General features: G+C 39.5%; 2 protein-coding genes and 1 long non-coding RNA gene across 5 annotated transcripts in view; 1 reads left to right on the forward strand and 2 right to left on the reverse strand.

The window, feature by feature from the left end:
- The window catches only part of ogdha (oxoglutarate dehydrogenase a), a 40,125-nt gene extending 35,378 nt beyond the window's left edge, over positions 1 to 4,747 (reverse strand). For both annotated transcript variants that reach the window (XM_063898003.1, XM_063898004.1), the window contains exons 1-2: positions 4,608 to 4,747; positions 2,535 to 2,916 (exon numbers count right to left, since the gene is read on the reverse strand). In XM_063898003.1, the coding sequence (XP_063754073.1) occupies positions 2,535 to 2,774 (240 nt within the window). In that variant the 5' untranslated portion in view covers positions 2,775 to 2,916; positions 4,608 to 4,747. The remainder of the gene's footprint in view (positions 1 to 2,534; positions 2,917 to 4,607) is intronic.
- Positions 4,748 to 5,543: 796 nt separating this feature from the next.
- The window catches only part of adam9 (ADAM metallopeptidase domain 9), a 63,761-nt gene continuing 45,575 nt past the window's right edge, over positions 5,544 to 23,729 (reverse strand). Inside the window, exons 16-24 of one of the 2 annotated variants that reach the window (XM_063898138.1) lie at positions 23,537 to 23,642; positions 23,035 to 23,224; positions 22,754 to 22,834; positions 19,371 to 19,476; positions 17,859 to 18,006; positions 13,787 to 13,880; positions 12,202 to 12,231; positions 11,371 to 11,426; positions 5,544 to 11,003 (exon numbers count right to left, since the gene is read on the reverse strand). In XM_063898138.1, coding sequence (XP_063754208.1) covers positions 10,934 to 11,003; positions 11,371 to 11,426; positions 12,202 to 12,231; positions 13,787 to 13,880; positions 17,859 to 18,006; positions 19,371 to 19,476; positions 22,754 to 22,834; positions 23,035 to 23,224; positions 23,537 to 23,642 — 881 coding nt within the window. In that variant the 3' untranslated portion in view covers positions 5,544 to 10,933. The remainder of the gene's footprint in view (positions 11,004 to 11,370; positions 11,427 to 12,201; positions 12,232 to 13,786; positions 13,881 to 17,858; positions 18,007 to 19,370; positions 19,477 to 22,753; positions 22,835 to 23,034; positions 23,225 to 23,536; positions 23,643 to 23,729) is intronic. The other variant, XM_063898139.1, reaches the window with a different exon arrangement.
- On the forward strand, positions 9,928 to 11,895 carry LOC134874128 (uncharacterized). Its single transcript, XR_010167024.1, has 3 exons — positions 9,928 to 10,017; positions 10,640 to 10,710; positions 11,375 to 11,895. It is a non-coding gene; the product is annotated as an uncharacterized LOC134874128 (long non-coding RNA).

Raw genomic sequence — 23,729 nt, forward strand, 5'->3', positions numbered from 1 at the left:
ATTAATTTAACAAGTGAGCACTGTGATTGTTAAAATCTCTATATATACCAACACCAGAGAAAATCCACTATTCTCAATAGCAACTAGACACCACGATTGGAAAACTAAATCAAAAAAGTAGACTCACTTCAAGATACACACCTTATTTACATACAGGTCAATCAGGTCATGTTTCCTAGCTAAGAAAAACGCCATTTATTCAAGTTTTTTGGATAAAAAATCTGATCAACACATCACAACAATGCCTAATGCACAATGCTAATTTACGGTAGGTCGGTTCAATGGCTGCTGACGGCTAACAGCTAAGGTAAGTAGTTCTCCTGCAGATTTGAACTCAGATTTGTTGTTCACAACGTAGCATTATAAAGGGAATACTGTGCGTCGCCTGGATGTATTGATAAAGAGATTACTTTGTCCCCAAACAAGAAGGGATGCCGTTAGTCTGGAGGCCTTACTGGGCACTACAGTACCTGTTGTCCAGGACAAAAACAGACCATCGCGCTTTCAGCATTTGTAAAAGGTATTCAGGGTCGGATTCTTACAAAATCCTATTGGAAACACTACTATACTTAATACAAATGAGTTCCCTCTTGTTTAAGTGCAGGGCTTTTAGGTGAGTATGGTGGAGGGGAGCCAGTATTGACATCTATATACACTGCCCGGCCAAAAAAAAGGTCACAAGCCTGTGGGGGCAGTGCTATGATCTGGGGTTGCTGCAGTTGGTCTGGTCTAGGTTCAGCAATGTGCCCAAAGAATGAGGTCAGCTGACTCCCTGAATATACTGAAGGACCAGGTTATTCCATCAATGGATTTTTTCTTCCCTGATGGCACGGGCATGTTCCAAGATGACAATGCCAGGATCCATCGGGCTCAAATTGTGAATGAGTGGTTCAGGGAGCATGAGACATCATTTTCACACATGGATTGGCCACCACAGAGTCCAGACCTGAACCCAATTGAGAATTGTGTATATTTACATGTTTACACCGTATATACTGTGACACCTCAATTTTCCTACGAGGATTAATAAAGATTGATTTTATGGCTGATTTCTCTCAGCTCCTGCGTCTACAAGAATTCAGTCCCACTGTAGGCGAGGTCTGCTAAGCTGATAGCAGCAAGGTCACAGTGACTGATCTTTACATAACAACTGGGATATGTAGCCCCACACACACACACACACACACACACACACACACACACACACACACACACACACACACACACACACACACACACACACACACACACACACACACACACACACACACACACACACACACACACACACACACACACACACACACACACACACACACACACACTAAAGATGCAAACATGAAATAAAATTCTGCCCGTGTTACAGCCCAGATGAGTATGTTGATCATTAAATATCCCTGCACTTTTTTCTGAACTCTCTGAACATTTCAGAAACTCCTTGTGTTCTGTGAGGGCACTTTGAACTTGGTTTCTTCAACACTGGGCCTACACACAAAGAGTATAATTTGGGAAGACAAACTCAAGCCATCAATCCAACAGGAAGTAATAATGAATACTTAGTAAGTGAGGATTTGTTGGGCAGAAAACAACATATTTAAATGAGACGCTTCCTCCTGTGTGTTTAAAGAGCGGCCTCTTTGCACAGCAAAACAGCCCCGACATGTGACTGAGCTTCAGGCAGCTATTATTAGCCTGGGTGTCCTTTAAGAAACAGGCAAAATGTTTGGTTGTTCCCGCAGACAGCACAAGCTCCATTTAGTCACACGGTTCAGTATGTCACCTTCATGCAGTCACTCTTTAAGGCTTTAAAATTCAAGCTATACGTTGACAGTATTATTTTTATGTTTCGATTTTCCTCTTTAAATACCTGTTGACTCATTATCAGGAATGTTTTATGCCTGATATGCATTTCAACTGCCTGACTTAAGGGCTGTGGATAGTTCATTCACAAAGTTAACATTGAAATTCTAAATCAATATTTGAAAGGTTCACTTTACATTTTTTCATTGCTTCTAAAAACCCATAAGTTATGTTTTAGGTTAATCTTTAATGTTCATTTATGTTAAATTTGAGCTGTGAATGACTACAACGGTGCTGTGATGACATATTTGCAGGCCAAAACAGAAGACAGCGTTAGGGTCTCCCAACACAATGGGATTTGTTATTGGAGTTCGAAACATTGCAGAATACTGTACCAATTTATGATTTTTGAGGCATTAATGCAATTGTCAGAAATAAAAGCTAACATTAGGCTATAAAGGAACTAGATCACCGTCGGATGGTTGCACATTATCACTGCTAAACGCAGCTAATGTTTGCCCTAATGACATTTAGTCACTTTCTTGCAACCGCTATGTTTACGAAAGCTTCAGAAATTAACCAGTGGGGTACGTTTACCACGGATATTTTTACAGGAATCCAACCAAAACAAATTCAAAAAAAGTGGTCATATACAGACTCATTCCTGCACCACTCTATACATCTCTGTTTGTAGTCCCCCCTCCAGACCAGTAGGGGTATCTTCTGCACCTTACCTTGTGGACACTCTTGGGGTCCTCCAGCCAGGCAAAGTACATCTCCTCCACATAGTTAGAGCTCGTCCCGTTCAGGAACGGCTCCGAGGCCACAGGTGCCGTGTAGCACCTGATTGGCAGAAACGTCCTTGTGCCACCTCTGGAGGGGCCTGTGATTGGCCGCTGCGGGCCGACAGTCTGAGCCGCCTGTGAGGCAGTTAGCGGACGCAACCGCGCCGCACAAGTCCTTAAACGATGCATGAGCAGTCCTTAAAGTATCACACACACGCTGGTGGTGGTCAGGCCGACGGGCCGGATGTCCTCAACCTCAGAACAACGCCGGGATAAAAAAAAAGTCACTCCACTGGGGGAGGAAGGAAGTGTCCACAGGTCCGTTTGTTCACTGAGAGAGAGAGGGGACACAGTGTTAGAGAAGTAGTGTGTTTGAATGTTTACATTTCAAAACACCACAACATGGACGCTAACATTACTGAGGTGATCTTTTCACTCACATATTCTGAACTGGAAGGGGAAGAAAATAAAGTCAGACTAAAATGTGAAAGTAAATAGCGTACACATATGGGCCTGAATTTCCCCACCAGCATCACTTTAGTCAAAGTTTTAAAGTCAAGGAACATTTCGCCACAAAGTGTTCAGGTGTCGGGGGAAAATCCACTCGTGTCTAATGTGCATTAGAAGAGACAGGGACAAACTGTAAAAAAAATGATACAATCAGGCATCTGATGTTCTAGATTTTATCTAGGGCCTGCATGTTTGCATGCTCACAATACCTACCCGGCAAATCCTGCTTTTGTTTACTAGTACCTTTTGGGAATTACTACTTTTGTAAATATAGATGTTTATTCCTTTACTACAGTAAAGTAACATATGCTTTTCCCTGCACATTGGGAACCTGCCAAATGTTGTTCTGTTTTAAGTGTACTACCAGCTTAATGCTCCTTATCTACATCCCACAACCATTGACATTTGAGGCAATGGTATGTCCAACATATGCATTAGATCTAAGTTCATAGTAGTGGGATCGTCAGTTGCATTGATCATACTCCCTGTAACATCCAAAATCATAGAACTACTTTGGATGATGCATAACTTTACAAATGAATTAAAGTATTGATTAAGTTCCTCTTTGAGTGAGAATAGGTATCACACAACTGAAATACAGTACTGTATCATCGTTTTCCTAACCCCTAAAAAGCATTTAAACCTTTGGTAGATGTTATTAGCTATGTTAGGAGACATTGTTTTATGGCCGACAAAGATAACGATAACTTGCCAAGGCACATCTTGCGATTTGGAATTCTGCACTAAATGTAATTTGAGAAATGTGCGGTCTGAAAGAGTAAAGGAACCTCTGCTGTATCTTCATGTGTTCCCTCAGCTGCTGTGTTTTGACCTTGTTGGGTCTCCACTCCCTGCCTCCATTCCTCTTTACTCACCAACCGCCTGTAGGCGCCCAACAACCGCCTTCCCGGCCTCTTCATTGGTTGAAACAGGACTCCAGAGCTTTTACTATTGGCTACAGCAGCTGTTTGTCACTTTGTCCTTTCACGAGTCATGAGTTCCTTAGAAATTACTGCTTTATAAAAACATTGTAAAATTATGCTTTCCTCCGAGTGTAAAAACCACAGAATGAAGGATAAAGGCAGCTGCTCACTAGTACAGTGTGTTAAACAGACTACATTAATAGCTTTAGTGCTAACGTTATATAAATAGCCGGTTAGCTTGTACTTTCTCTATTAATTGCCTTTGCACTAGCATCTAATAGGTGCCAATTTAGTTAAATTTACAAAGCGAACTTCATAGGTATTAGTGGAGATTTATGCTTCCAATGTGCATGTCGTACTTTAACCGGTACAAAGAGTTTCAGCGAATAATTTGAAAGATGAGCTAACAGTCCCGGTCAGGGAAGTGTCTGTTAGTTAGCACGCAGCTAACATGCTAACAGGTTTTGTCTTCTGCAGGACGGATTTTAGTTTTCTGTTACCCGGGGTCCATCTCTGTGTACAAAGACCGTTCCCAGTATTCTCCCTGGACACACAGGCCCTCTTACAGTCTTAAATCCCGGTTACTGACCTCCAAAACGAGTTTCAGCGGCTCCCCTCTCGGCCTGTATCCCGGATGCCCTTCGCCTCTCCCGGTGAAATGATGACAGCTCGCGGGGGCGCGGAGCATGGAAGGAAGCGAGGCCCGTGCGTGGTGCTGAGGCGAGGTGACGCAGCGCAGACGTCAAAACTAAGGGGGCGGGGCACATCTCACGATTTATTTTTAATTCAGAAAATAATAAATAACTAATAATAATACATTAATAGATTTTAATCAAATTCATTAAAAAAATAACATGTGAAAATAACGTTTAGTTTTAATAGTTACTAAAGCGTTTATTTTAATTTAAATAAAACAAATAGAGGTGTGATATCTCGTTTCTTTGTAAATAAAGAAGTTAAATTGGACTTAACTATAACACTATTATTGGAGTAATATCATATTAGACGAAAAATAGGTTATGAAAATTTTAAACATTTGTGTTTCCATAATATATAAAAAGATACAACTGTATAAAACAGTAATGGATTGTTATATGAAATAAAATAAAATATATATAAATACAAATAAATTGAAACGGAAAATGGTGTTATTTTTACATTAAAGCTTTGTTCAATAAAAAATATTTTATATTTAAGAAATATTTTTATAATATTTGACATTGAAAATGTCCCTATTGTCTGAGTATATATACATCTATTTATAACTCATATTTTACCCTTGTTCAGCTTTCCTTACACTGTTTTTAGCTGTATTTCCATTTCTGTACATTACACTGAGAGTAAAACCTTAGGTCAAATGTGTTTCATGTGTTGAGTTGTGTTGTCATTAAAACAGATTCTGATTCCGGTAAATTCTAATGAAATTCAGTGACACTTTACACTCTGATTCACATTTTTCTGCCCCCAACATGACCCTGAGTATTTTGTGCATTTTAATAACAAGGTTTTCAATTCAACAAAACCATTCTGTTTTATTGAAGTTTATTAAATGATTACATGAAGCTGCGGACTGGATTCATCCCAGCAAACAAGCCGCACAGGTTTGGGCTCTACAGTTATTGATAATTTCCAGGGTCGTTGCTATAGTGTAGAAACAAAATGCTCGGAGAGGAACACTGTTGTTTCCTGCTCCAACAGATCAGAAATAAAATTTAGAAATCAATAAAAAAAACATAGAAATCAATCACCAGACACAGCAATATTTAATAATGAAATACAACTATCAGCACAGAGAACATGTTTACATTTGCAAAAAAATTAAAAGAGAAAACCTATAAAATCATTTATTATAATAAAAAGAGGTGATGAGATTCTGTGTGGTGGCGTCAGTGCTTACTAGGAGATTGGGTGACAACCTTTTGAACAATCATATTGTGACGCTTTACCTGCTGGTTTTCATTTTACAGGTGTTCAAATAACCTTTCTTTGAAACTTTTTACCCTGAGTTCTGCCTCTCAGGCTGCATACATATTCCCAACAGACCCACTCTCCAATCTCACAGATTTTGATGTGCATTCCCCTTAAGTGAGTGAGGGCTCAGTTGTCTCACTTTCAAATCATCAAATCATTGATTATAAGCCTTTCTAAGAGTCCAAATATCTCCACATTTTCCTGAGGGTTTAACCCATAGTTCATAGCAAAATTGGTGCCGTAAAAAATGTGGCTGTCCTGCCTGCAAAAAAATATACCAAAAACAAACATGGATGGCACAGAGAAGGAAAACCTCAAGTATAACCTTGAAACATGTGACTGAATAAACCTATTTTCTTTTATGCTGAAATCTTTATTATTGATCAAATATTTCTAATTGCAAATGACACGATATACTAGGCCTATTATTGTTTATAGTTTGTAAAGTAATGTAGCTTTTCCCACTCTGCGAGACAAAAGTCTGGATGATTTTAAGGTTCGATCTCTGTCTTTGTTTTATTTTTTTCAAACAAACCGCATGTGCAGACTCAAACCTTTAATGTGTTCGCTGGTTTCTTACTATTGAAGACTTAAAAAACACTGACAGCTATACAGTATAATTTACTGCAGGTGATAGCAAATGTTACTTAAGCTGCCAGTGGTGGCTTCACTTAAACCTGGGCTACAAATGTTTACCTCCATCCATAGACAGTATAATTCATGAATATTTTAATGTGAATACTGTCTGAATACTGTTTAAAATGGCACATAAATGACACTAGATCAGAGGTTCATCAGAGCTTTGATGACATGACATTGCTGTACTTTATATTATTTTATATTAATATAAAAAAAGAAAGAAACCTTTATATTCTTGTCCATAAGACACTATGGAATTAATGTAATGGAAGCTCCATGGGAACACTTGTTTTATTTGGTTATTATTAAAAGTGTGACTGTTAGTCGAACAAACAAGACAGTTCATGATGATTAGATAGAATCCGGGTAAAACCTTTGTTAAATATTATCTTACACTTTATTGACATAACAATTGATAGATAATTGATGATTGACAGAAGAAATACAGAGATATATTGATAATTGTAATTGTTGCAGCCCTGAAAGTAAATTCAGAGTAACTATAGCAAATTCAATATAGTAATAACACATTGAGGGTTTAAATAATGCATTTGATAGTGGATTGATACACATTTGTTACTCTAGTAGTCAGCCAGTGCAATAGTGAGCAAAACTGATGACTTTATAACAGTTGTGTTGTTTTTTACAAAAATGGGGATCTTTGGTACAAAGCAGTAAGGTATTTAAGCTTTGATACTCTCACAATACTAAGGAAAATACATTCAGTTTTGGTTTGAGTCTGAACACGAAATGTGTTGTTTTTAATAAACAACTAGAACCGATTTAGCTTTGGAGGAACCAGTGAGCGGGAGCATTTTACTGACGGTAACTTGATGCTCTTGTGAGCTTTAACCTCAGCTGCTCTCGTGTCTCTAAATAACTCCAGTCCGAACAGTTTGTCCTCAAGACTTTTCTCTTTCCTTTAGAAAAACAATTGGCAAGCTTTTTGATAATCGATGAATGTTGTCTCAAATATGGAGATTTCCTCATTTCTCTGTTTTATTGCATATGAAACTGAAAATATGTGGGGTTTGGACTCACAAACCCATTTAACCCATTTAACCATTTAACCCATTTACTTGGACTTTAAGAAACTGGAATGGATATTTTTTAGTATTTTGGGTATATGACAGATCAAACAATGAATCGATTTATCTAGAAATAAATATCCAGATCAATCGATAATTCACAGAATCTTTAGTGGCCTTGATTATATTTATTTATTTTTTTGGCATGAAAACATTTAAATGGCACAGTATTAGCCCTATACTTTTGCGCTTGTTCACAATGATTTCTGTGCAAAGACACTCGACAGCAAATTAAAATAGAATAAAGCAGATAGTTACAACATGTTCTCCTCACACAGTGCATCCAGGTTCATTTACTGGCTGTTCACAGCAGATGAAGCCAGTCAGTCATTTGGTTACCTGTTGGTGTATCAATCCCTGGTTTGAATAAAATGGACGAACCCTCCGGCGTTGTGTGGCTGTCATGCGGGCCGCCCAGCGTTCACACAACCACAGAGAAACTCCATGTTTTTAAATGTTCAGTCTGCAGTCAGCCATTCTGAGTCTGACGTTGGTGTTAAACAGGGCGGGGACGGGACATCTGGACTCTTTCAGGACTTTATAGCAGGTGTTCCAGTGGTGAGCTGTGAGTTCAGGTCCACCTTTAACACACGTCAACACTCATCTATAATCTGTGATGCTCCTGCCCTATAATACCAGCCATTGTTGTAAGACTGCATTCCAACAGCAGACACGTTTTCCTTATGATTGTCTGCATTTTAGTGTCACTTGTAACTTTCCCCACCCTTCTGTCAGTTTGGAATATATTAAATTAAACATCCTCTTCAGTGTGGATAAAGAACATCACAGATATCAGATTGTACAGTGTTGAGGTCTTTATGGGGCGATTTACTTAAACTAAACTTGGTGAGCGTACATTACCTGCAGGATGTCACACATATCCAAATCAGAGGAAGTCAAACCCGGAGGAGCTCTGCATCCAGAAGATGTTGCATATTGGAATTTTTTACAATTCTGGAGAGACAGAGCACCAGGCAGACAAGGTGATGGAGACCAAGCGCACCCACACAGAGCAGCGTGTGTTACATTCCTATGACAGTGTTTGAGCAGGGGAGGAAGTGCAATCAGATGGCACCAGTGCTTCCATTCAGAGACAGAAAACAGAAAGAAAGGAGAGTAAGCTCAGCATCCAGTGACTTCTGCATCTTTGACCAGCCAATCAGAGTGAGCATGTCTCAGTATTGTAATCAATTGTGAAATCAAAATAAACAATTCAACAAAAATATGTATCCAGAGCGGTTTCTTCCCTAGTGAGGGCGCTTTATAGTGGTTCAATTTCACACAGCATCTGTGCACTCGTTGAAATGGCAGACAGTAAATATATAGTTATGGAGATAATGTTAATAAGCTAGCTACATGCTAGACAGCTGCAAAATTGTTGCTTTAAAAAGAGAACCTGCTCCTGACTGATATCAATGGCCCATTGTTTAAATATATTTTTGGATGGTACATCAGGCATTAGTTACTTTTGTAAACCATATATGGGCGATTCTAAAGTGCAAAGACGAAAGTAGCAGCATGGTAGCTACTGTAATTAAAAAGAATAGGGCCAAGTGAATGACAAATTGACAATCCAGCCACTTAAATTAAATGTGTGTCTCACAAAAATAGTGATAGTTAAAGTAACAGCCTAAACTTTGTACTGCTAGCATGGTGCATGATAACATATGGGAAACCAGAACTAGCTCATGTCCTTTTAGGTTTGATCTTAGCAAGCAAACATGTGTTAGCAAGCTGGCTAGCTAACTATGTAGTTACTAGTGTTAGCATGGTGGTATTTGAAATGTAGCTACTGTAGCTAACTCAACTGTAAGCTAAAAAAGCTAGCAAGTTAACCGGCCAGCTCACGTAAGATATTATTTTCTAAGCTGTGTGGGGGAGAACAAAATATGAGCGATAATAATGAATAAATCCAGGGAAGCTAGTAAAGTAGCATTAGCTCAAAAACGGGAGAGTTGTGCTAGTAGCTATTTAACATTAGTTACCAAACTGGCTTGCTTAATATACCATAAATATGTTATACAGCTAGCAAGTAACATGAAATTGGGGAAATACTTGTGGTTACTTAGCACTTGCTCAAAACCTTTGAGCCTGCTAGCATTAAGCGCCGTGCTGCTGGCAGATGAGCCGTAGACTGCTAGTCCGAGCAGCACGCATTACTAGTTATTACAATACAATGCTTTTTTCATCCATAGGATCAAAAATAGGCTACACGAAAAAAGAGTTAGTTCCTTGCAGTTCGAAGTGTCCTGTCCACATTATTCAGTGGCCATTAGGAATAATTGGAATCAACTCTGAGTGGTACTGGTACTGTATCCAGATCTTGTTAAACATCTATTGTTACAAAGTGCTGCAAGAAGGAACTATTACTGTAGGCCAACTCAAGTTTAATGGTTACCTTTGACAAAATGCTAATTGGGTTTTTTCAACTCGACTACGCTTATGATGTTTTGCAGAAATTAAGTTCGATAGCATATTATCTTAAAACATTTTATAAGTTAATGCAATTAAAAGTAGTTAAAAAAACTAAGCACACTGGTTTCATGACTTTAGAAGACCACAACTTAAAAGCAGCAAAATGTTTGGCGTGAAGTGAGGGTTATTTACTGACTTGTTTTAACCAAAGACCTTATCTCAGGCAGCTAACCAAACACACATTCCAAAGACCCATTGACCTTGAGATGAGAGAAGTGGAAGTGCGAAAATGCTAACTCATTTCACAAATGCAGGACTCATTTCTGCAGCACTCTACAGCAGGAATACACAATATTGATCGGGATTAATACAGTTCTGATTGGGTAATAATACGTATTTCTAGTAATTGAGTTGTTGATATCACAGGTAACTGTTCTGGAGATATGATTGGCTGATTTGGTGACAGAGCAGACAATGTGTCACCTGATTGGCTGAGTTTTGTCTCCAGACTGCAAGAAAGAAAGAAAGAAAGAAAGAAAGAAGAAAGCTGAGAACAGGGGCGGCATCAGTTCCATTCTGGTAAGTTTCTGTTTGTTCTGTGAACTCCCAAACCAGTTTGACTGTGTCCAGTTTGTTGTCTGGAGCCGGCTGTCCTCAAACTCGGCTCCAGATTATTTTCCTGCCTGCTCTGTAACCAGCTTTCAGTACATGGGGAGTAGGTTGAAAAGGAGCGAGGGGGAGTAGGGGGGGGGGGGGGGGGGGGGGGTTCATCTAGGTGTGGAGAGTCTGGCCCCTTGATTGGTTAAACAGGTGGAGCGGGGGCGGGTCTTTGAGGCACCAGAGGCTGAGATGCAGCAGAAGGTTTCGGTTTTCTGGGAGAACAAAAGAGAAAAAATAGTAAGACAAAAAGAGGTCTCTGGACAAAATGCAACAGGACGTTTCCATTGGAATTTGATTTTCAGATAATAATTATGCAAACACACGTTTATGATACTTGCAGCTATGGTTCAACAGGATAATCTCCACATATTAACACCACCTTTAGGACTTTTGAAGCATACATGCAATTGCCAGTAATAAAAGTTAGACTATAAGAGAGCTGTATCACGGTCACATGAGCTCACGTCACCACCGCTAAAGTGGTGAGCCTTAGTTATAATGGGCCTGCACACCTACAGGGTACTGTTGGCACCTTTAAAGAAGTAGCTTCTTTAAAAATAGCTTCTTTTTTGTTCTTACAAAGGAGGAGGAGGCCTCAGAGCGTAGGAGGGAGCCGTCTTGCTGGTCTCCAACACCTGATGATCACACAAAAGAACATTTCTTATTAGTTTGAATGTCTTACTCATTCTCTCATTATCATTTCTTATTGAGCAATATATTATTATAGAAGAAGCAGTGAAACTTGTTTTTAAAAAGAGCTCTGACTTTTATCAGCTGCAACACTAAAGTGATAAACTAATCCAGTCCAAAACCTTTAATATCCAGTTTATTGAGCGGTGTACACTAAAACCTATTGAAAATGGTGTTGGTTGGAATAACAACATTTGTAAGTTGTCTTGTGAACATTTTATAACTCTGTACTCTGTGCCATAAAAATGTATCTGATCTGTTGCTATGAGTTGGATTTTTAACTGCTGCCCCGGTAAAAGAAGTAACTTTTAAAGGCACTTTCCTAAAGAGGATATGTTGGCATCAGTAATCTCCAGACTTTGTAGAATATGTACAGAATTAAACGACGGAAAAAATAAGTTTGCGATACTTTGTCTTTACGAATCAATACAAATAAATGTTGAACAAACCAGAAAAGTAGCTCAGAGTTTTCTTTTTTCTCTTAAGTTTACTCATTCCATTATTTTTTCACCACCACTAATGAACATTTTAAGAAGCCTTAAGACATCCACGCAGAACAGCCTTTTTTAAAACCAAGAATTTTCCCCAAAAGCATCAGCAGGCGGTATGTAGTAGCAATATTACAGTAATAATATTACAGTAGCAGTTTTACAGAATAGCAGTATTACAGTAGTAGTAAAATCACAGTATCTGTATCACAGTACAGTAACAGTATTTTACCTCCTGCGGTGGCAGTAGCTGAGCGTGGTGCTTCACATGGAGAGAGAGCAGAGGATGTTAGGACTCATTCATTTTAGTTAGTTGTTATAACACACACACACACACACACACACACACACACACACACACACACACACACACACACACACACACACACACTTTATCACTCTACGAATTCTTTGAGATTATATTTGAGTTGTATGTCAGGCTAGGATGGATTTGTCTGGATAAAAACAAAAATGTCAATCAGAATATTTGATTGTAGAGTTCTCTTAAGTTGACCAAGAGCGGACAAAAGATGATGACTTATTTGTCTAACTTTGATATATACTAGTTAAAGTTCTTATCCTGTTAACCTGTAATGTCTTCAGACATGTAGGTAATTTAACAAAACGGATCATTAAAACATTTTTTCTATGAATCCCAGCCAGAAATGACTTCAGCACTACTCCCCAAACCTTCCAGATTTGTATTGATATCTTTATTCGGACAGTTTTACGGAGGGTTTGTTAGAATATAAATGGAATTATATTGAGATGAAAAGAGAAACAGTAGGGCTGAAACTGTATAATAAATTCACACAATGATCAGTTTGATATATCATACGCTTTTTAGATTATTGTTTGACTTTTAAAACATTCAATAAATAAATCTACTGATTCAACTACATACATTATTAAAACAATATTCTCTATTTACACTGGTAACTATTGACACCTAAGGCCCTGTTTACTCACATATATATGGATATCTTTGAAAACACATGTCCACACAACCTTGGTTTTACAAAATATCTCCGTCCCCACGAGAAAAAGGAGGAAATAATATAACTGTTCCCAATAACTAATGTACGATTTTACAAATGTAAGCCTTAAGATGCGTCTCCAAAAATCTCCTTCATGTAACCTGAGTGAGACGAGACCTGTTGAAATTGGAACTATCAAGTTTTCAAAAATATCTGTATACATGTAGACAGCTAATTAACCTGAGGCTTACCGAGAGGACAGTGACATCATCATCATCATCAGCGGCCTCCTGATCAGCAGGGTCACATGCAGATTTATTACTTTGATTTGTTTATTATGTCAGTGTATGGAGGACTGTCTACATGGTGACGAGTACTTCCTAAAGCTTGTTGCATTAATAGTTTATCTATAAGGGAAAAAAGGGTTTTTCCTTTGACATTAAATGCCCTGTAGAAGAAGTGTTATCAAATATGGAATATACAGTCCATGTGAATTTTGAAATTAAGGTAAATTCATTTTTTATCGTATGTATTTTTGACTGATCTAAGATAAGATGTACGTTTATTAATCCCCGTGGGGAAATTCAAGCGTTTATGCAGCAACAGATAGAGATAAGAAAAAAACGAACACATTCACACAAAGATATGAAATAAAAATAAAAATATAAAAAGTAAAAATATAAAATTATACACAGATAACGGTTTTAAGAGTCAAGCAAGCGGAAAGATTCAGGTCTGTCCTCGTGCAAAGCCTCACAGAGACAACTCTCATTAAAGGTGTGTTAATACAGCAGTCTCACTCCCAGCTTCCACAGTGCATGCTGCTGAAGGTCAACTCACCCCGTCTCTCACAATGTTGTTGGCGTTGCCCCGGGCAACAGATGGAGGGGGAGGTGGTCTGCTGGGATTGGTTGAAGCTGCAGCGCCATCAGCCCTGAAGTCAGGAAGTGAGATAAAGTCAGTCACAAGGCTTTCACACACATAGTGACATAGATGTGAACGGCTTTGAATGCAACACAGAGCAGGGACCTGCACTGGGTCCCTCCATATTGGGGGGGGTGGGGGGGTTGTCAGTGTCATTGAACGGAGCACAAATGACTGTTTAAGAGCAGTTTTCTGAGTGTCCTAGAGGTCAGTTTTAGAGCAGTGGTCAGATTGTCCTTGAATGCAGCACAGAGAACCGTTTAGAGCCATTTTCTGAGTGTCAATGATCGCGGGACAGAGGACAGTTTCAGAGCAGTTGTTAGTGTCATTGAACGCAACAGTTTCAGAGCAGTTGTAAGTGTCAATGAACGCAGCACAGAGAACAGTTTCAGAGCAGTTGTTAGAGTGTCCTTGAACGCAGCCCAGAGGAAATTTTAGAGCAGTTGTCAGTGTCCTTGAACGCAGCACAGAGGACAGTTTTAGAGCAGTTGTCAGTGTCCTTGAACGCAGCACAGAGGCTGGTTTTAGAGCAGTTGTTAGAATGTCATCGAACGCAGCACAGAGCACAGTTTCAGAGCAGTTAGTGTCATTGAACCCAGCAGAGGACAGTTTCAGAGCAGTTGTTAGAGTGTCACTGAACGCAGCACAGAGGACAGTTTGAGAGCAGCTGTTAGAGTGTCCTTGAATGCAGCATATAGGACAGTTTCAGAGCAGTGGTAAGAGAGTCCTTGAAGGCAGCACAGAGCACAGTTTTAGAGCAGTTTTCTGAGTGTCAATGAACGCAGCACAGAGGACAGTTTCAGAGCAGTTGTTAGTGTCCTTGAACGCAGCCCAGAGGAAATTTTAGAGCAGTTGTCAGTGTCCTTGAACGCAGCACAGAGAACAGTTTCAGAGCAGTTGTTAGTGTCCTTGAACGAAGCCCAGAGGAAATTTTAGAGCAGTTGTCAGTGTCCTTGAACGCAGCATAGAGGACAGTTTTAGAGCAGTTGTCAGTGTCCTTGAACGCAGCACAGAGGCTGGTTTTAGAGAAGTTGTTAGAGTGTCATTGAACGCCGCACAGAGGACAATTTTAGAGCAGTTGTTAGTGTCCCTAAAAATACCACAGAAACATCTTAGAGTGATTGACAGTGTCCTTGAACGCAGCACAGAGGGCAGTTAAAGTGCAGTTGTCAGGGTCATTGAACTAGGCAGGGGAAGTTTTTTTATTTTTGAGTAGAAAATGTACAATTATATATGGGGAGTCATTTTGAATAAAAAAAAACAATAAAAATAAATAAATGAATTAACAATAAATAAATAAAGACTATAATATATATATATTAAAGAGGCAGTTTTTTTAAGGCAGCAGATAGAACAGTTTAAAACAATTGTCAAAGTGCCATTGAACGCAGCAGACAATACAGTTACAGAGCACATGTCAGGAGTGCCCCTGAATGCAGCACAGGAAAGTTGCTGTCACTCTGAGCTGATAATAAAAACAGCTGAGTCATCCTGGCAATTTTATTTTTACCACAAAGAATAATGGAATATGGCCCAGAAATTAAACTTTTACTTGTTTTATATTGTACTTCTCAAATACATATGTTGACATATATTTCACAGTATTCATGTGTTAATGAGCCCAATTTTCAAATAAATTCAGTCATTTAAAATTGAAAAACATTGTGTAACAAATCTTAGTTGATAAAAAGAAACCACAATAACTTATTTCTATAACAAACTTGAAATTGAACCTTCATATTTACTCTTATTCTCAGCAATCTGAGGCTTCTGTTTTAAGGAATGAGCTACCAACAAAATAAATGCAACCCTAAAGACAGAGGGGATGTAGGCTGTTTTATCCTTAAAGCATTTTCAAGCATTGCGCATTATTCACCTACATTTGATTTGTTTTGCTAACTTATAACTTAACTTATGAGGCAATACTCACCTCTATAAGTGGCCCAGCTCTCCGTATATTTTTCTGTATGTGGCCCTCGGTGAAAAAGGTTTGGACACCCCTGCTCTAGAGAATATAGCTCTTATCTTGAATGCCTCTTTAATTTTTTCTCATTTTTTCTCATTTTACTTAGTGAGGAACCTTCCTCAGCTAAAAAAGACTTATTGACCGGGTGGATGTATTTAGCAAATATGAACAAATTCCATTCAACTGCTTTACATTTCTGATTCATTAAACCTGGCGACTAGGAGATGTCCATGAAGGTTCGTTTGTTTTAACCCCAAGGGGTCGACCGTCACGCCGGCAGGATCACTTGAACTGTTCAAGCCGGCGCCGCATAAAAACAACAGTCCGGACAGCAGCGATTGAAGTGAAGGGACAGACAAACATTGAGAATATAGTTAGATAGATTTAGAGTTTTGAAGATACAATACTCTACAATACTCTGTGTCATTGTTGACAGAACTTTGAGTAATGAGTGAAAAACACCTATGGATGCACCTGCTATTTGTTCATAACATTTGTATATAGGTTCATGATAACTCAATCAAACTTTTACATTATCATAGTGACATAACCTGTATATATTTCCAGCTTTCAAAATGTTTAGTTGTGCATGTTTGTGTTACCCATATCCAGTGATGTTGGTAACGCGTTACTTAGTAACTTAGTAACGCGTTACTCTAATCTGACCACTTTTTTCAGTAACGAGTAATCTAACGTGTTACTATATCCAAACCAGTAATCAGATTAAAGTTATTTATCCAAGCCACTGTGCGTTACTATTTTTGTCATTTCCCTTAGTAAACATATATATTTTTGCTTTCTTCTTGTTTCTCGGGGAGTGACATCTATGCGACAATTCAGTCACGTTTTCAGCATGAGGACAACTCACATGAAATACCACACAGCGACACAAACGCAAACAACAATGGAGGGAGGAGAGAGATGCGCGTTTTCTATCTGGAAATACAGTCACTATTTTGAGTTTGAGTCAGCTAAAGATGACAGTATTAAGGTTCGTTGAAGACTCTGTGCTGGAGACAAAGTGCTGTCTAGCTTCAAAAACACTACGTCAAATCTGAAGAAACATTTGGAGTCGCAGCACGGCACGGTCAAACTGCGACTAAAGCAGGAGGTCCCCCACCACCCAAACAACAAAAGCTGGACTTCGGTGCAAAACCAGTAAATGGGGGAGAGATGAAGAAGTTGGTCGGGCAGTGTGATGGACTAATTTTGATGTTGAGGCGGCGGGGGGGGGGGGCGTTGACAGCAGCTGCTAAAAATAACTAATAAAGTAACTTGTAATATAACTTAGTTACTTTTAAAATCAAGTAATCAGTAAAGTAACTAAGTTACTTTTTACAGGAGTAATCAGATTACTTTTTCAAGGTAACTGTGGCAACACTGCCCATATCAATATAATTGTTGCACCCATTACAATGGTTATACAGCATGTTCTCATTATTTGAACACTAGATGCCGTAATGGGGCAACAACAAATATAAAGGATCTCCCTGGCACAGGTGAAATTGATTGTGGCTGGAGAGCAACAGTCTTTTGACTGTGTCTGTGCACACGCTGTTTTCCTTTGAAAATAAACTATATTGAAACCTAAAGACTTTGTCGTGAATAGATGTACACACGTCCAATTAGCTAACCTAGTTTAGTCAATCCCAGGGTGATGTTGAGTAGCAATATTCGCCACAATAATAAGAAATTATCGATAAATAATATCATTTTCAAAATCCTTTTTAACGTTTTTTGTGGGCTAAACATTTCTTAATGGGGTTTAGTAAGACAAATAAAGTAAAAGAAGTAACTTGGAAACGGCCAAATTCCATCATTTGACACCGACACCGTAACCCTGCCTGGCTCTGTAGCGAAGCATTATGTGTGATATTCTGATATCTGATCGTCGTCCATGATGGAGACTCTCGTTCCAGATTCTATCATACCGTATCAACATTATGATGTTTGTGTGTGTGTGTGTGTGTGTGTGTGTGTGTGTGTGTCTGTGTGTGTACACATATGGGTGTTCAGACTTACTGGTATCCCTGTGATCTCTTCCTGCGGCTCAGCCCGAGTCGTCGCAGCAGGTCGTTCCTGCGCAGGAAAACAAAGGCACCAAGAGCGAGGAGAGGGAGGATGAAGAAGAAGAAGACCAGCAGGCCGTCTCGGAGCGACGTGTCTTTATCTGAGGAGCGATCACAGACACAGGTTATATCGACCTTGAAGAGGACAGGGCGAGTCAGGTGGATAAGTTAAGTAGTTAAAGAGGCCCTATTATGCTTTTGGGGTTTCCCCTTTCCTGCAGTGTGTTCTGTAGGTTTCATCATTTGATCATCTGAAATAGCTATACGTTTCATGAGTAAGTGTCTGCGGCTTCCTTCCTTTGTTTCTATCAAACCTTAAACAGACCCTCTACTATCTTTCTTTGTGTAAGTATATAATAATATAACCGAATGATATCTCGGCGTCTTTCGCACAGGTTGCCCATCTCTGTGTCTCTTTAGGGCAGGGGTGTCCAATCCTTTTTCACCGAGGGCCACATTCAGAAAAATATAGGAAGGGCTGGACCCCTCACTGGAGGTGAGGTATATTGCCTCATAAGTTACGTTTTTGGCAGCTCATTCCTTAAAACAGAATCTTAAAATTGAGTATAATAAGCGGAAATATGAAGGGTCTATTTCAGCTTGTTATGTAAATAAGTTATTTGGGTTTATTTATCAACTCACATTTGTTAGAAAATGTTCTCAACTTGAATTGACTGAATTTATTTGAAAAGTGGGCTTATTAATACATGATTACTACTGCTTCATATACCGCCGCGGGAAAAATTAAGAGACCACTTCAGCATTACCGTTTTCTCTGGTTTTATTATTTATAGATATGTCTTTGAGTTAAATGATTTTTCTTATTTATTGTGTTCTATAAACTGCTGACAACATTTCTGTGTGTTGGAATCGAACAGACACTGGAATGGCTGCCATACATGTAGAGTGGTCTCTTCATTTTTTCTGGAGCTGTATGTGTACATATATATTTAAGAAGTACAATATAAGAAAAGCACACGTTTCAGGTGTGGGCCATATTCCATTATAGTTTTTTTATCTGCTGAGGGCCGATTCAAAATTGCCCGAGAGCCACATTTGGCCCCTGGGCCTCAGTTTGGACACCCCTGCTTTAGGGGCTGTGCGATTGTAGTGTTTTATACTTTTTGGACTACAAAAGTCATGATTAGGTGACAATATTTATATATATATATATATATATATATATATATATACATATATTATTAAGAACTGTTGGAGACAGGGCGCTCTGTGTTGCGGCCTCCATCCTCTGGAACGCTCTTCCTGCTGAGATCCGAAATCTGCCAGTCATCATTCACACTCACCAGTCCCCCCTGCTTCCACTCCTACTGCTACTTATTTGAACTTGGGTCCCTTGAAAGGCACTATATAAATAAAATCTACGACGATTATTATTACTATTATTATTTGGCCCTCCTTACAAAACTAAGGTCTGGCTCTAACAGTAAGCTGCAACATAAGTTACCATTCCAGGTGGGTCCGCTGTCCGTGCTGCCTCCATAACCTTTGAGCTCACAGAAAGGTGCCGCCCAGCCGTGGTCACAGTGACAGTTCCTGTTGCTGTTACACACCTGACACACACACACACACACACACACACACACACACACACACACACACACACACACACACACACACACACACACACACACACACACACACACACACACACACACACACACACACACACACACACACACACACACACACACACACACACACACACACACACACACACAGGGAGAGAGGTTAGTGTGTGAGTGGAGACATGACTGGATGACTACTGGTTTGTGTTGTATATCAGTTTGAGTGGTCTGCAGTCCATTCACAGAATGTCCTTTTTTTGAGGATTTGGAATGGAGAATGAATGTCTGTCGTCATATCTGACATGTTTGTGAAAGGCTAAACTTCAATGAATATTTACAGACTATTTTGTAAGGTAAATATAAGTTGTGAATTCTGGAATTAACTTCATCCAAAGCTCCGGAAAAAATTAAGAGCTACAAAATGAATTTCTCAAATCTCAATCTGTAAATGTATGGCAGCCATTCCATTGTCTGTTGAATTCCAACACAGAGAAATGTTGTCAGTAGTTTATAGAATACAATAAAAATATTTTAAAAATGATTAAACTCAAAGAGCTGTTTTTCTACAATACATTTTTCGAATCCAAAAATGTTAGGCCGCAGGGAAAAATAATAAAATGTACTGAGGCTCAGTGTAACACTTTATTATAATCACCCTAATAATGTGTACCTTATATTAGTAATGCTATTATTTGTTGTAATTTATTAAGTATCTGTTTGATTATTACCAAATACTTTTAAAATAACTATTTTATTTAGATAGAATGTCAGTGGTTTATATTACACTGAATCTATATATGTTATCTTTATAGATGTTATCCAAACTATTTATTACAATCATTCAACAATCAAATACTAGGTATTTAGGTTAAAAAACCCAACCAACCGAATTGAATTGTTTTTGTCTATTATCAGGTATGATACATTTTATTATTTACAAACTAATTATTTTATATTACACAAACTAAATTTGAATTACTCATAATAACATGTCATTATGAATTATCATGTCATTGTTTGCCAAAAATATAAATATGAACTACAGTTTTTCTACCTTCAATAATAATGCTTAATAGTCTAGTTGCCAGCTTAGTGAACACGGGAATGTTGAGTGCTCCCGGTGGGCTGATTTGGATTCATTTTGGGTCTATTTGTTTAGGGAGTCATTTGGATTGGACAGATTATTTATTTGAAAAACTATTGTCCACAGAAGAGGTAATCATTTTCATTTTGTGCTCTCTATATCCAATGGTCACAACACTACTCAAGCACAAATATGACAATAGACAATATGACTTTTTCTATCCTGGAAATGTCAGAAATGGATTCAGCATCCTCAATAACCCCCAAAACCACTCTAAAATTGTCCAAGTTGGCCAAGCCATTTTTTCACTGTTATCCACATATAAAAGGCTATAAAGCTAATTAATGCTAGTTTACTGCAACTTATGCTAATTGTGCAAATTGCCCAACATACAGTGGGGCAAAAAAGTATTTAGTCAGCCACCAATTGTGCAAGTTCTCCCATTTAAAAAGATGAGAGAGGCCTGTAATTTTTATCATAGGTACACTTCAACTATGAGAGACAAAATGAGAAAAAAAAATCCAGGAAATCACATTGTAGGATTTATAATGAATTAATTGGTCAATTCCTCGGTAAAATAAGTATTTGGTCACCTACAAACAAGCAAGATTTCTGGCTCTCACAGACCTGTAACTTCTTCTTTAAGAGGCTCCTCTGTCCTCCACTCGTTACCTGTATTAATGGCACCTTTTTGAACTCGTTATCAGAATAAAAGACACCTGTCTACAACCTCAAACAGTCATACTCCAAACTCCACTATGGCCAAGACCAAAGAGCTGTCAAAGGAGACCAGAGACAAAATTGTAGACCTGCACCAGGCTGGGAAAACTGAATCTGCAATAGGTAAGCAGCTTGGTGTGAAGAAATCAACTATGGGAGCAATTATTAGAAAATGGAAGACATACAAGACCACTGCTAATCTCCCTCCATCTGGGGCTCCACGCAAGATCTCACCCCGTGGGGTCAGAATGATCACAAGAACGGTGAGCAAAAATCCCAGAACCACATGGGGGGACCTAGTGAATGACCTGCAGAGAGCTGGGACCAAAGTAACAGAGGCTACCATCAGTAACACACTACGCCGCCAGGGACTTAAATCCTGCAGTTCCAGACGTGTCCCCCTGCTTAAGCCAGTACATGTCCAGGCCCGTCTGAAGTTTGCTAGAGGGCATTTGGATGATCCAGAAGAGGATTGGGAGAATGTCATATGGTCAGATGAAACCAAAATAGAACTTTTTGGTAAAAACTCAACTCGTCGTGTTTGGAGGAGAAAGAATGCAGAGTTGCATCCAAAGAACACCATACCTACTGTGAAGCATGGGGGTGGAAACATCATGCTTTGGGGCTGTTTTTCTGCAAAGGGACCAGGACGACTGATCCGTGTAAAGGAAATAATGAATGGGGCCATGTATCGTGAGATTTTGAGTGAAAACCTCCTTCCATCAGCAAGGGCACTGAAGATGAAGCGTGGCTGGGTCTTTCAGCATGACAATGATCCCAAACACACCGCCAGGGCAACGAAGGAGTGGCTTCGTAAGAAGCATTTCAAGGTCCTGGAGTGGCCTAGCCAGTCTCCAGATCTCAACCCCATAGAAAATCTTTGGAGGGAGTTGAAAGTCCGTGTTGCCCAGCGACAGCCCCAAAACATCACTGCTTTAGGGGAGATCTGCATGGAGGAATGGGCCAAAATACCAGCAACAGTGTGTGGAAGCCTTGTGAAGACTTACAGAAAATGTTTGACCTCTGTCATTGCCAACAAAGGGTATGTAACAAAGTATTGAGATGAACTTTTGTTATTGACCAAATACTTATTTTCCACAATCATTTGAAATAAATTCTTTAAAAATCCTACAATGTGATTTTCTGGATTTTTTTTTCTCATTCTGTCTCTCATAGTTGAGGTGTACCTATGATAAAAATTACAGGCCTCTCTCATCTTTTTAAATGGGAGAACTTGCACAATTGGTGGCTGACTAAATACTTTTTTGCCCCACTGTATGCAAGTTAGCATCTGGCAGTTTCTATGTGCTTGGGACCCCTGCTACATATTTCTATTATAAAACGTTGGGGTTCTCAACAATCAAAAACATGATGATTTAGGATTGAATGTTATCTTTATGAGGCTGTAAATCACAGCAGCGGTGCGATGCAGGCGACACACAGGAGGCCATGTCTCACCCCGTGTCCGTGACACTTCTTCTCCACATCACAGTCGTAGTTCAGGACTTCCACGCCGCGACACTCAAAGTTCATGCAGACCTTAACACCACAGAAGAAGAAACAGGCATCAAAATCTCTCCTCCGCCATGATTCCCCTCCTCCTCACCGTGTTGTCTCAACTCGTGCTGCCTTCAGTCACCTTTCCTCCTCCTACTCTTCCTTTCCTTTCCTTTCCTTTCCTGTTCTTTCCTCTCCCTCCCTCCATCCTCCCTCCTCCCTCCCTCCCTCCTCCTCCTCACCTTGTTGTCTCCACACTTGCTCCCCTCGTTCACCATGCCTGGATCGGGCACGTCTGACCCCAGCATGAAGTCGACTCCATAACATTTGGCTCCTCCGCTCCCGATAGGCGTGGTGATGATGGACGGCTCGATGCCGAACACCGTCACCGCCTGAACGTTGGAGCACTGCAGCTTCCCACACAGGGCGTTTCTATGGAGACAGAGGCAAGTCAGTCATCAGTTCAGCATTAGATCCTTTCAAATGGTCGGAAATAGCAAATTAATTCCTAAATGATGGTCTAAAGATCATCTATTGTGAGGTCACAGAGAGTTTGAATGACTTGTACTTGAAACTTGCAGTGGCACTACTTTTTCTGAAGTTAAAGCCCCTCTTCTACTAGTGGTTTTCAGGTCATCCAAACTGAACAGTACAGGACAGGCAAGATGTCTCACTCTGGACCCAAACGTCTGGTCTGGATGGAACTCCTCAGCGTGTACGCGTGTGTGTGAATGTGTGTTTTACCTGCTCTCACACTTCTTGAAGCCGTAGTTGTGGAAGCCACAGTTGCCAAAGCGATCACCTTTACTGTTGACATCTTTAAAACAGATATCAGGAGCAGCCTTTGCCTCTGAAGAGGAGAGAGGAGGAAGAGGAGAAGGAGGAGAAACAATTAAACAATTTAACAATTAAAAACATGCACCTCATGCGTATTACA

This window comes from Eleginops maclovinus, chromosome 12, assembly GCF_036324505.1.
Source record: "Eleginops maclovinus isolate JMC-PN-2008 ecotype Puerto Natales chromosome 12, JC_Emac_rtc_rv5, whole genome shotgun sequence".
Classification (NCBI taxonomy): Eukaryota; Metazoa; Chordata; class Actinopteri; order Perciformes; family Eleginopidae; genus Eleginops; species Eleginops maclovinus.